Consider the following 13127-nt stretch of genomic DNA (forward strand, 5'->3'; position numbering starts at 1 on the left):
AATGAGGTGTATGGAGGCAAACCTAACCACAGGGGAAAAAGTTTTCTTATAATTAATGCCCTCTCTTTGGGTGTAGCCCTTAGCCACTAAACTAGCCTTGAATCTCTCAATAGATCCATCTGCCTTACTCTTGATCTTGAGAACCCACTTGTTCCCAATTGCCTTTCGGCCCGACGGTAAGTTAACCAAGTCCCAGACATGGTTAACTTTCATTGACTCCAACTCTTCCTCTATCGCTTTCAAACATTCTTTTAAGCTTGTTCCCGCAAGAGCTTTATGCACACTCTTTGGTTTTTGCTTATTAACTGGAGTCATCTCAGTCACCTCACAGTCAGTCTTTTCGGGAGCTACCGTGTAGGTTTCATCCTCTATGTTGAAACGTCGACGAGGAACTAGCCTGTGCTCACTACATCGCAAGTGTATGTTAAATTGCTCACCCTCTGAGGGAGCTATCACATCTACACTCCCACTCCCACTAGGATCTTCTGGATGAACCCCAGGTTCGTTATCAAGAATCTGAGTCCCTGGAGTGACAAGATCACTATCTTGTATTTCAAAGAATTTCGATGATTCTTTGCTAACTCTTGCAAGAGATGGAAAATCGTTTTCCAAAAATGTTGCATCCCTAGACTTGAGTTCCATTCTCCTCTCACTCTCATCTAACCCAATAAAGACATGGTCCTTCGAGTGTTCACAATATCTCACAAAGATACACTTTCTTCCTCTGGGTCCAAGCTTCTCATATTGGTGAGAGGTAGAGTGAACATATGCTGCACAACCCCATGCGCGCATGTGACTAAAATCTGGCTTCCTTCCAGTCCACAACTTATATGGTGTGGAAGAAACTGATTTGGTTGGAACCCTGTTGAGGATATAGCATCTCCCCAAAAAGAGATGGGTAGGTTTGCTTGTGCCATCATGGATCTCACCATGTCTAACCAAGTTCTATTCCTCCTCTCAACAACTCCATTTTGTTGTGAAGTCCCTCGAATAGTAGGTTGCCTAGATACCCCTTTTCATCACACAATAGAGATACTCTCGACCTCTATCCGTTGTAACAGTTTTAATTCTTTTATCTAACTGATTCTCAACTAAGCTCATGAACTTCTTAAAACATTCTAGAGATTTTGACTTATGAGAAATTAGATTAATGTGACCATACTGTGTATAATCATCTATGAATGTGATGAAATAAGCCTGTCATTTTCTAGTATGCACATTCATGGGTCTACACACATCTGAATGGATAAGTTCTAGAGGAAGAGAGGCTCTCAAAGACTTTTTGAATGGTTTTCTAGTTGCTTTTCTTATTAGACACGACTCACAGGTTGGCAAATAAGATAGTGAAGACCTTCTCTTGCCAACCTGTTCATCCTATCTAAGCCAATATGCCCTAGTCTAGTATGCCACACAATAGAATCAATACACAGTATTTTGGCACATAAAAACACTATTAGAATTAGATAAATAATCAATTTCATTTAATACAATAAAACCATTCTGTAGAAAACCACAACCATAAACTGTATCATCTAGATATAAACCAAAGAATTGTTCTCAAATACAACTCTAAAACTGTCACATCCCGCCCTAAATCCACCCAGGGGGTACCCTATCTGGGTTACTCGGGAGTGATCCACAGCCCAACAGATCCAGTTTAGGAACGATCATATCCACTTAGCACAATAATATAATCAAAAGCAAGAACAATTTATGGTATTCAAGTAATCTAATAATAAAAGTTAAAAAAATGATCACAGAAGGATCACAAAGAACATCAGAGTGCTGAATAACAAGTACCGAATCAAAAGACAATTATAGAGTATAGCGGAAATATACTCTACAAACGTGTGCGGAAGGTAGATCGAAATAAGGTAAAGGTTACAACCAAATCTCCAAAGAAGGGAAATAAAAAGGTAAACAACTAAGTTACAGTTTCTTTTAACTTATACAATGTCTCCTCAATAACATAATCATAAGAAACTAAGCCAGGCCGGATCTACTCCTGACAAATATGAGTCTTGAACTGATAGCCTTCACCGATGTAGTCACCATAGCCAAAGTGGTATAAGTCACCAACTTAGTCCTCAAAGTGTTGACCGTCACAGTCAACAGTAGTAGTACCTGCAAAAAGTCTAACAAAATATGTTGCAAAAAGGAGTGAGTTCAAAAGAACTCAGCAAGGAAAGTTATTCCATAATAACATAAATCATATGATGCACAGCATAACATGATGCAATATGATATGAGACAATAATGATATATGATTCTAACCCTAAGTATGCTAGTCTCTAAGGTAGACATGCTTTAAGTCGTAGCACCATACTTCTTTAGGTAGTCTCAGTCACTCATCACCGGGGGGAATTGGGTCCTGCATCCCTCTCGGACAAATCCATGGTTGGGGGTTTCGGTCACCACTCTCTCACATCACCATTTGGTCTTAGTATTTGCGCATGTCAAGGTAAAGCCTAGCCCAATGCAAGTCATCTACTTAGTCATATCATGTCAGTTCCAGATACGTCCATTCCTCCCCTCTCGGGATCCTTTCCGGTATCCTTCACACTAGAGTCACGGATATTACCCACCGGACTCATCAACCCTATTGGTCATCCACAAATAGTAGACGGGAAGCTCTCACGTCCCCTCACGGATCATTTCACCGGTCTTGAGTGCCCGTAAGCCCAAGTCTAGCCATTTGCAACCCTACCAATAAATGGCCCATTTCGGGTATCCGCAATGCAATTTATGTCCTCTCACGGAGTGGTTACCGGTCTTGAGCGCCCACAAATCCACACTACTACCACGGGTCGTTCGGTCTCAATGCTCTTCCGAATCGGGTCTGATATGATAGGGACATCCTAGCCAAACATTACTAGACAAGTCCTATGTATGTCATCCAATAACCCGGGAAAGCGTCGATGGACATCTTCTGAGAACATCCCATACTATTCCCTCCAATGTCTAAGGACAGAAGCACCAGTAGGGTACTCCTCAATCCCAATTTATACTTAAGCAATCACATGCTCAAGTTCATCATATCAATTCACAAGATACAACATCATAGTAAACATTCTATTCATAACATTGACATAATTCATCATATATTGAAATTGATAAACATAATAAGGCATTGTAATAAAACAAATGTGAACACAATGCTACTGTTATAAGACATATGTAGCAAGTCTAAAATGGTAAGAACATGAGATAGAGACTATGTTCACTATGTTAGAAATATCAAGTCAAAATCACACATCCTAAGTAATTGTAGCGATAACTATCCTTACCTTGAGTTGGGGAAGAAGATGGTCCAAGATCACAAGCAAGTGGCCCAATTAGTCTTAAAACCCTAAACAAACATATATGAAGGATTACAGAAGAAATTAGAATAATCGGAGATCGAACGAATCAAAACTAGGAAAAAGTTGCTGACAGCAACTCTGTTGGTTGATACATTGGGTCGATGGTATCGACCAACAAGCATCAACCCAAAGAGTCTCGGACAACAAGCTGGGTTTTGGGGTTTTGGCCCAAATTTGGTCTTCCGGGTCTTGGATCGATACGAAACTTGGGGAACAGTCTAAACACACTATAGAGACCTCAATTATTAAGGAATTAACATCATCTAATGGTCAAATTAGAAATCCCCAATTTGGCATATCAAGTTCAAGAGTTGGAAATCATGGCATTGGTTATTACTTAATGCAAATTGGGGGGAAAATAGTGAATTAGGTAGGGAATAGATTAGGAGCATTATTGTAATCATAGGCAAGGTGGGAATTAGGCTAATCATAGGCTACCTTTCAGTTTTGGTTAATAAACCAAGTTGGTGAGCAACAAATCATGGAAATGCATAGTTAATGATCAAGAGGTAAGTAAATCATAGCAAGATTGGGGAAAACATTAATGTATTAGGTAAAGAAGACTCATGGTAAGGTGTTTGCAAGGTTGTAGCACCTTGGCCATGGTCCCAACAGCAAGAATAGGGTGAGGTAGAAGTAGATTAGAGAGAGAGTGAGAGATCACATACCTTGTAGAAGAGATTAGAGAAGAGAGACAAAGGATTCTTGAAGAAGATCAACACCCAAGCCAAGGAGGAGGCTTAGAGGAGCTTTCCCACGTTCTCAGATGTTGAAATGAGTGAAATAATGTTTTAGGTTCGAGGTTTCACTTAAAAAGAGGAAGGAATATCCAAAAAGCACCTTTTTATTCGAATCTGGGCTTGTTGGTCGATACCTTGGGTTGATGGTATCGACCCAAAGTAGTTTCAACAGAATTTTCAGGAATAGTTCAGCAACTTCGGATGTGGATTCGGAGGGCTATACAAGGTCAAATTGAGTGAGGTTTTCTCCTACAAGTCAATCAAGAAGTTTAGTTTCCAGAAATACCTTTGGATCAAGTATGGGAGTTCATTAGATCCACCAACTAAGATCACCTTCTTCGATGTGCAAGCAGGATTTGCCAGACATAGTTCAGCAACTTTGGACAAGGATTTGGAGAGCTATATGGGATCAAATTGAGTGGGGTTTTCTCCTACAGGTCCATCAAGAAGTCTAGTTTCGGGAAATACTTTCGGATTGAGCACAGGAGTTCATTAGGTATTTCAACTAATTCACCCCTCTTCGGTGCGTAGATTCAAAACTAACACTGACAATGCTCTCAAGTGAGGGGCATCATCGTCAATGTCCATGGGCTTGGGTTTCGACACCACGCCATCAACTAGTAGGGTCCACAAGTCCCTTCTACCACCACTTCGGGTCTTCGAACCTACAAACACAACAATTTCCGGGTCGGGTCAAGGTTAGGTAAAAGCTGGATTTTACAAAAACCATGTCCCATAAGAAAATTAACAAAAACAAGATTCCGCCGAATGTTCAGAGCATACACCACATCATGGGGTAACAGCGTATGGCCACCCTGCAAAACTAATTTGCATGTGCCAACGCCATGGACCTCCACACTCTAGCTGTTCCCCATTGTTACTCTTCTGCTTCCTTTTGGAATACGATAGTATTCCATGAAGCTCGAGCGTTCCCTCATTATGTGTTTTGTCGCACCTGAATTAACAATCCACAAAGGACTTAATTCAGCAAGCATTGAAGTGCTTATTACATAACAAAATGAGGTATAACACAAAGTACATTACCTCCTGGTCAGTGCAATCACGAGCAAAGTGACCAGGTTTCTAGTAATTGAAGCAAATCAAAGACGAATTCTTTTTACCAACTCTGGTCCCCCTGGAACGCTTAGGGCCATTCTTGTTTCTGTTCCCACCCTTGTTACTTTTCCTAGAACGCTGAGGTTGAGCATTTTCCCTCTTGCGCTTAGAGCTTGCACCCTTACTGGTGCTTGCTTCAGCAACAAGTACTTTAGTGGGAGGGGCATCAACCAACATCTGATCCTCCTCCAGCTCAAGGTGCTTGGCAGCTTGATCAAAAGTCTTGACATCATCGGTATAAGTAAAAAAGATCTTCATGTGCTCCAAGTCGTTGGCAGTGACTTGATGACTGCAAAAACTTGTTCCTTATCAGTCTTTTGGCTCTCACATGCGCAACTCATTTATCATATTGGACATGATGGTTATGTGCTGCCTCATGGTGTGACCCTGGCGCATCTTGTAACCATTAAAAGTGAGTTCAAGCTGGCGGCCTCTGGTGGTGGAAGTCCCTTCATACTAGAACTTCACTGCCTCCCACAAAGATTTTGCAGTCCTATGCTTCTCAAATTGAAGCATCAGATCATCCCTCATAGAGCTCAGGATGGTAATCCTAATTATCCTGCCCTTCCTCTTCTAGGCATTGTAAATTGCAAGGTCCCTGCGATGCTGTGCAGTTGTACCTTCTTCAGGTGGGGACACAGTCTTGTTTATAATTTCCAGCATGTCCTGCTTTTCCAGGAGATATTGCACCTTTCGGTGCCAAAGGTCATAATTCCTCTCATTCAGCTTATCTCCTTTGGTGAGGTCAGCAACAATGCTCTTAGTGGGAGCCATTTAAACTAGAGACAATACATGCAAGAATGAGCTCTACTTTTCTAGCATAAAACATAAGCAACAAATTCACACTAGCATGGTCAACCTACGGGATAAGCATTTGAACCAAAAGAAATGCTAACATCCAATCAAATTCTCATGCAAATCTACATAGAATTTATTTACTAGTTTCATTCAATGTTAGAAGCATAATTAAATAACCCAAATGAAAACTGTTTTACTACTTACAAAAGTAAACACTAAATCATGCTCATGCTATGAGGTGGTTCACACAAAATTCTTATACTCCAGTATCTCCCACTTAGCCCCATTAGGCTTTTAATGCCCAAAGATCACTAAGAGTGTCGGGCTACTGGTATCCAGAAAGTCAGAAACTCCTTTTGAACTAGACGGACTGTCAGACGGATTCTGAGACGGAATGCCATCTGGCAATGTGTCTGAGATGGATTCTGAGAGGGCTCACCATCTAGGAGTCTGTCTGCCCAGACGAAAATTCAGTCTGGTCCTCTATGGACCAAACGGCGCTGGTATTCCTTGTATGAAGCGGTCTCTGTCTAGACAGAAAAGATCCATTTTTTCTCCAAAAAACGATCCCAAAAACTCACAAAAAATCCAAAAAACATCAAAGAAAACTTTTTCTCATGGATTATCAATTCATGCATGTTATTACAGAAGGAAAATCACAAGGAGCCTCTTATTTGGATTAAAAAAAATATATAATAAAAATTTTAGGGTTTATATTAAACCCTGGATCCTCCATTGGATCCAATCTAAGGACCAACAAATATGTCAGGAGGAACTAAGAACCGTGGGAACCTGGCTCTGATGCCAATGTGGGTTATCTTTCTATTCTATAAATAGATGGGAGATAGATCCTTACCTAGATTTGCTTTTCCCAAATTAGAAAGATTTGCAGCGGAAGAAAACTTGAATCCAGGTCCTCATTCCTCCACGAAACTCGTCATTGGCAAATCCTCCACGATCTCAAGGAAAGGGAAGAAAGTCCACAACTCAAATGCCGTTGTGGATGGATGAAAATCAAACCAAGGAGAGGAAAACCTTTCACGAAGCTTTCCTTCTATTATTGTGTTTCTTGGAGAGAGAGCGAGAGAGCGAGAGCAGTTTCCAAAACTGAATACCGTAACTCAATTGTGCGTGGAGTGATGTGGCGGTTACCAAAGTATATCCCTATATTTTGTAACCGCCTAATAAGTGATCTTCCACTTTTGCCCTTGGGCATATTAATAAATGACAACATCAGGTGTGTATTTCCTTTCAGAGAGAGAAATCCATTGAGTGGAGTAAGCTATTTCTATATCCAAAAAAATATCAATCTTACCACGTCTTTTGTATAAAATTCTATTTCTAGATAGGACTTTGGGCAAGAAATCTTATGAGTACTACTCTTTATTATGGCATCGTCATCCATATAAACAATCATGATAGTGACATGATGTCTTTATGAGCAACATGTGATCTGCATTAATTTGTTTGTAAACTGACGTGGATTATGACCTTATAAAACCTTCCAAACTATTCCTCTGGGGACTGCTTCAATTCACATAAAGCTCGGTGAAGCTTTCAATCCTTCCTATTTCTTCGCGTTGAAGCAAATCCAAGTGGGATGTCCATGTATAACTTTTTGAAGTTCTCCATGTAGGAATGCATGTTCTACATCTAAATGTTGGCAATCCGATCAGTGATTTGATTTACTCTAGAAGGAAGGATAACTAGTGAAAGGTTTTCTGGTAATCGATTTCATAACTTTGGGTGAGTCTCTTACAAGCAATCTGGCTCTGTATAAGATCACAATTCCATCAGCTTTTTTCTTCCTAGGCTCTCATTTCTTTATTCACTACCTCCTTCCGGTGAGAGTTAGCTAGTCCTTGTCAATTGTTAAGAATGAATATAGAGGGTAATGAAGAAACAAAAGATTGGAAGATAGGAGACATGGAATCATATGATACTAAATTTGATTGGGTGCATATTTTGCTGTATTTTTGAATGGCAATAGGTAATAAAGGAAGTATCATTAGTAGGAAAAGAATTACCAGGAAATGGAAGAACTGTGGGACATGAATTGTTCGGGAGAGAGAGTATTGGGCTTGACAACTTGTTTCTTGTCTTTTTTCTAGAGAGACAAGTTTATGAGAGACTATTGGAAATTTGAATTGGAGGTTGGTCACCCCAAACTGATGACATTGTTCATGCTGTCCAGTAATATAAGGTTTCTAGGTTCTCTGTGTCTTTCCTTGAACCATGGGTCTTGTTCCTGTCTGGTTACATTCTCCTTAAATAGTTCATCCTCTAAGTTCATTTCTATTGGGACATCCATAGTGGCAATTAGGAATGACACCTGCTCACATGGGGGTTGCTCACCCAAAGAGGTAAAACAGATAGAATAGAAAGGAACTAGCTCTTGGAAAACCATAGCCATCATAACAAACAATTTTCGCAAAAGTAAGGTGATGAAACTTGTAGCCCTTCTACATAGAAAAATAACCATGAAATACATCGTGAAGCCCCTTGGGAAACTTGCCATGCACGTGATCTTACTAGCAGATATAAGTTGATAACACACTGAAGGAGGCACCATAAATGCAGAGGAACCCATAAGGAGTTTGAGAGGGTAGCCCTAGTTCAACATATGAGAAGACATTCTGGGTATGGGTGTAAAACCAGTCTGTAGAATGATGCCATTGTTGCAGAAGCAGGATTGAAAAGCAATGACCATGTATTCCTTTCTATTACCAGTCCTAGGAATTTTAATCTTAGAACTAAATTTGGTTTGAACTGTCTCATGAAATGATTGGAAGTAGTGAAATACATCTCTCGTTTGCTGAAGAAAATAAATCCATGTGGCTTAACTATAGTAATCAATAAAGCTGAGAAACCAGCGAAATAAGTACTAAAGACATACCAGGTGAAAACCCTTACATCATAATTAACCATACCAAATGAAATTAAATAAGGATTATTGAAAATAGGATGTATAGGTCTAGTTTGCTTCAGTAGAATGCAAACGTCACTAATAAAATCATTTGGATAACAATATTTAACCAAATAAGAAAAAGGCCTAGTTAAATTGCCCAAGGAGTGTGACCAAATGATGATACCACTGAAGGTCTCACAAAGCGAATGTGGACAGGAAGCGAAGACGATATGGTAGGCAAAATGGAGGAAACGTTCACTAAAAAAGGTATAGACCATCATCCAGTGTACCACTACTTCGTACGTCTTGTCTCCAAATCCTTAAAAGGAAAATCGTAAGGAAAAAGGTAATTTACAATTTATTGGAAGAGATAACATACAGGAACAACAGATAGATCCCTTACTAGAAACCGGTTACAGAAACCCATCAGTGACTCGACCTTTACTACTATTTGACAGAGGATAATGAAAAATGAAATGGAGGTAAAGCCACAAGTGATCGATGGCACTTGAGCCGATTATCTGAGGAAGGAGACCAACCAAAGAACTATGACTAATGAAAGAAATACCTGAGAAAGATGACAGGTTGGATTATGGGAGTGTAATAGACGTAATACTAGCAATGGCGAAGGGCACAAATGAAGAAGTTTGAGGTAGGTCATCAACCAATGCAGGTGTTGAAGCTCAGCTAAAGACCAATTTGCATTGGTGGGGAATCATCAAGCTTAGAGTTATGGGCCAGCAGTCTTATGGCCCTGATCCTATCCATAAGAAGTAGGAGGATGGCCATGAAGCTTCCAACAATGTTCCTCCTTTCCAGAATAATCACATTTCACTGAAAAGTCATGCAACACCAGAAGGGTCAGCCTCATGAGAAAGAGACCCGTGGCAAGAAGTATCAAGTGTGGAGGCGCTTGGTCCATGGTCTCAATGGCATAAGCCTATTTAGCCTATGGAAAGGGATCAAGGGTAAGAACATGAATCTGAATAAGATCACTCCACACTAAAACCAGACAAAAAATTATTCTGCACTGAATTTTCCCACCCACTTGTGAAATGAAAGAGTATTGATGTCACAAGTCACAGTGAATTTCCTGCAGTAGTTTGAGGCCTACTATAGTCCATGTGTAGCATTATGCTACTAAGATAGAGGAGATCTCTTTGTTGCAATTGATGAGTTTTCCTGCGAAGAGTGGGCATCAGTGCCCACCTTAGGATGAGTCTTAACAACTCTCCGAACAATGCCAGTGCTATCAAGAAGGAGATATCCTTCAGCAGGAGCAAGATAATGGAGTTGAGAAGGTATCCTGTTGACTAAGCATTCTTTAGTGGACCAGCAGTAAGAGGCTTCAAGGAGACTCCAGAGAGATGGCTAGAGAGACTATGGGAACCAACTATAAGAAAGCACGATCTGGACCACATTAAGTAATTACACTGTTGGAAATCAGGATCCTGTAACCAGTCAATAACAGAAAGGTGGAGAAGAAGCTGAATCAGAATGAGAAGGAGAAGAGAGTGAAAGACATTGCAAGGTTTGGCTGAGAAGGCCCTGCAGTTATACTTGATGTCTCTCATCGCAGGTCAGTTTATTTATAGCTGGAAAATCAGAATTACAGTCTAAATAGGATTCTACTGCCTGGCGGCAGAATTACGAAGGAATTCAAAATAATAAAATACCTAGAACTTAACTAAAACAGTATAAAGACAATTATTCCCCTAGACTGCTAGTGCTAGCTACGTTATGCTAGATTTCAACAACCCCCATCAAGCTTGACAGATTTCATAGGGAATGGAGAAAATTCGTGTTCACACAGTTAGTTAATCTCATCCTTTCTAGAGGATGCTGTTGATTGTCTTAACATGACTGCTAGTCACAAGGATATATGAGAAAGTAGAATAACAAAATCACCATCAAACCGCCCGGGGGGGGGGGGAGGTGGAAATCAACTGGAGAAAGGAGGCTGCTGACAGTGACAGGTCGGTGGGTAGTGTTAAGAATGAGAGGAAGAGGAATGTGGGAAGGGTAGATAGTCATAGAGGTGGAGATGGACGGCAAGACCAAGAGGGGGGAGAGAGGCAAAGGTGGATGTAGGTGGTGGCGGAAGGGGAGAAATGAGAGCTAGAGAGAGAGAGAGGGCACTAATGGTGGCACTAGGTTTTTTCTATCCTAACATGAATCTCAAAATCGATTCTTCTTGCTCTGATGGCATGTATAGAATTTGGGAAATTAAAGTTATGTCAATCTGATACAAGTACTCTCTATTTATTGTAAGTCATAAGGAGTTCAACTTACAATTTTACCCTTGGGCAGTATGGATAAACCCTCTAGACAAATATAACATGTTCCTAGGATAATTTTCAAAAGGTAAAGAATAATAAATTTTTCTTTTTTTAGGAGTGTGTTGGAATCTTGCAATTTTTTGCTCAATATATCATATGTCGAATAGGAATGTCTTCCATATCCTAGTTCCAGTCATTGCAAAATTTATTGAAGATTTCAACAGCTTGGTGGGACATTTCTTTCTTTGTTCTATTTTCTATTTTCTTGCTTTATGTTCTTCCATCTCAATATCTTGAGGGGGAAAAAAAGAAATGGAAAAACTGTCAAATCAACCTTTCCTAGAAGATTTGAGAGGGAGCATGGAGATACAAGGGGCTGCCTCCTTTTTTCTTTTTTTTCTTTTTTTGGGGGGGGGGGGGGGGAGAGGGTTGTGATGTTATGGCTTTCAGTGTGCTGTCTTACTAATCCATGATTGACTGATTGTGGCCTAGTCAACTTCTGCATGGCTGAATTAATCATGAAGGGGCCATGATTTCCTTTCTAGCCACAGGAGGTTCACCTAATAGTGGAAGTGGCTCAACTATGGTCTTGATTAGATTGCCTTCGGACTCAATCCCTGAATGTTAGAATGCAAATCTTAATGTGGGACCAGAAATTCCTTGTCCACTTTGGCACCCTTTGTCTACGACTCTCTATTAGACTATTTGGCCAACCATGACAAAGAGGGAATCTATACCTTCACTTATGTTGTGTGTTTCCTACCATCTATGAGTTCCCATTACTTGATTTCTTCTATTTTTTTTTTATATTCTTGTGCATTGCAGGCTTGTTCTTTGATTGAATAATTTGGCATTCATTACAACCGGTATTAGAGTTTGGATCGAATTCTCAAACCAGAAACTGTTCTACATGCAGACAGAATGTACCTAATGGAAGTAGATCGAGTTCTAAGACCTGGTGGATACTGGATCCTGTCTGGTACTCCAATTAATTGGAAAACCTATCATATGACATGGAACCGGTCTAAGGAGGACCTCCAGCAGGAGCAAAAAAAGATTGAACGGCTGGCTGAAATCCTTTGCTGGGAGAAGCAATATGAAAACAGAGATATTGCTATCTGGAGAAAGAAACTGAATGCTGCTTCTTGTGATATAGAGTCTAGAAGTTTCTGTGAATCAAAAAATGCTGATGATGTCTGGTGAGCTTTCTTTACAAACTATGTTGACTCCATGACATTGATGCATTTGTCACTAGGGCCTGTGGGTGGAAAAATTGGTTAATGGTTCTCTGGTCCTAAGACTAGGTGTAGTTTTTATTTTTCTTATTTATTTGTGTAATGTAGCTTCCCTCAGACTTGAATCTGGGTCTTCTCACTGGTTCAGATCTGTTCATCTTTGAGTTAGGGCATTTAGTTATTGAATCTTGAAACAGCCTCTTTGTTAAAGCAGGGTTAAGGCTGCATAGTGCATACATTATGACCCTCCCTAGATCGCACAACGGTGGGATCCTCTTCTCAGTGCGTGCATCCTAGTTATTATAGTTTCATGGATTTTATTTTGTGTACATGAAATCCTTTGATACATCTATGTTCAGAATTTTATATTATTTAAACTAGAAATTACATATTGAGGTTTAAATAATGCTGACAATGCCATTGTCATGGTTTGGACCTATGTATCTTTGGATAATGGCATATAATGGTTGATGTGTTTGTCCATGACTGGATAAATGAGGAGAGTTAAGCATGGCAGCAGGCATCATAAAATCATTCATCAAACCCTTTTTCTCTTTTGCAGCCTCCAATGCCATGGGTTGCCTAGATGCTGTCGTAACCATGTTGATCACACTGATTTGAAGGGACAATGTGGGAGAAATGTTTATAACTACCATAAGGATTGATCTGTATGGTTGTACCCTCTGTCC

General features: G+C 40.1%; 1 protein-coding gene across 2 annotated transcripts in view; it reads left to right on the plus strand.

Moving 5' to 3' along the window:
* Positions 1–13127, plus strand: part of LOC149028920 (putative methyltransferase PMT2) — a 48300-nt gene that overhangs the window by 15460 nt on the left and 19713 nt on the right. For both annotated transcript variants that reach the window (XM_089139401.1, XM_089139408.1), the window contains exon 5: positions 12120–12402. In XM_089139401.1, the coding sequence (XP_088995527.1) occupies positions 12120–12402 (283 nt within the window). The remainder of the gene's footprint in view (positions 1–12119; positions 12403–13127) is intronic.

This window comes from Hakea prostrata, chromosome 1, assembly GCF_041222555.1.
Source record: "Hakea prostrata isolate BN-2017 chromosome 1, UWA_Hpros_2, whole genome shotgun sequence".
NCBI lineage: Eukaryota > Viridiplantae > Streptophyta > Magnoliopsida > Proteales > Proteaceae > Hakea > Hakea prostrata.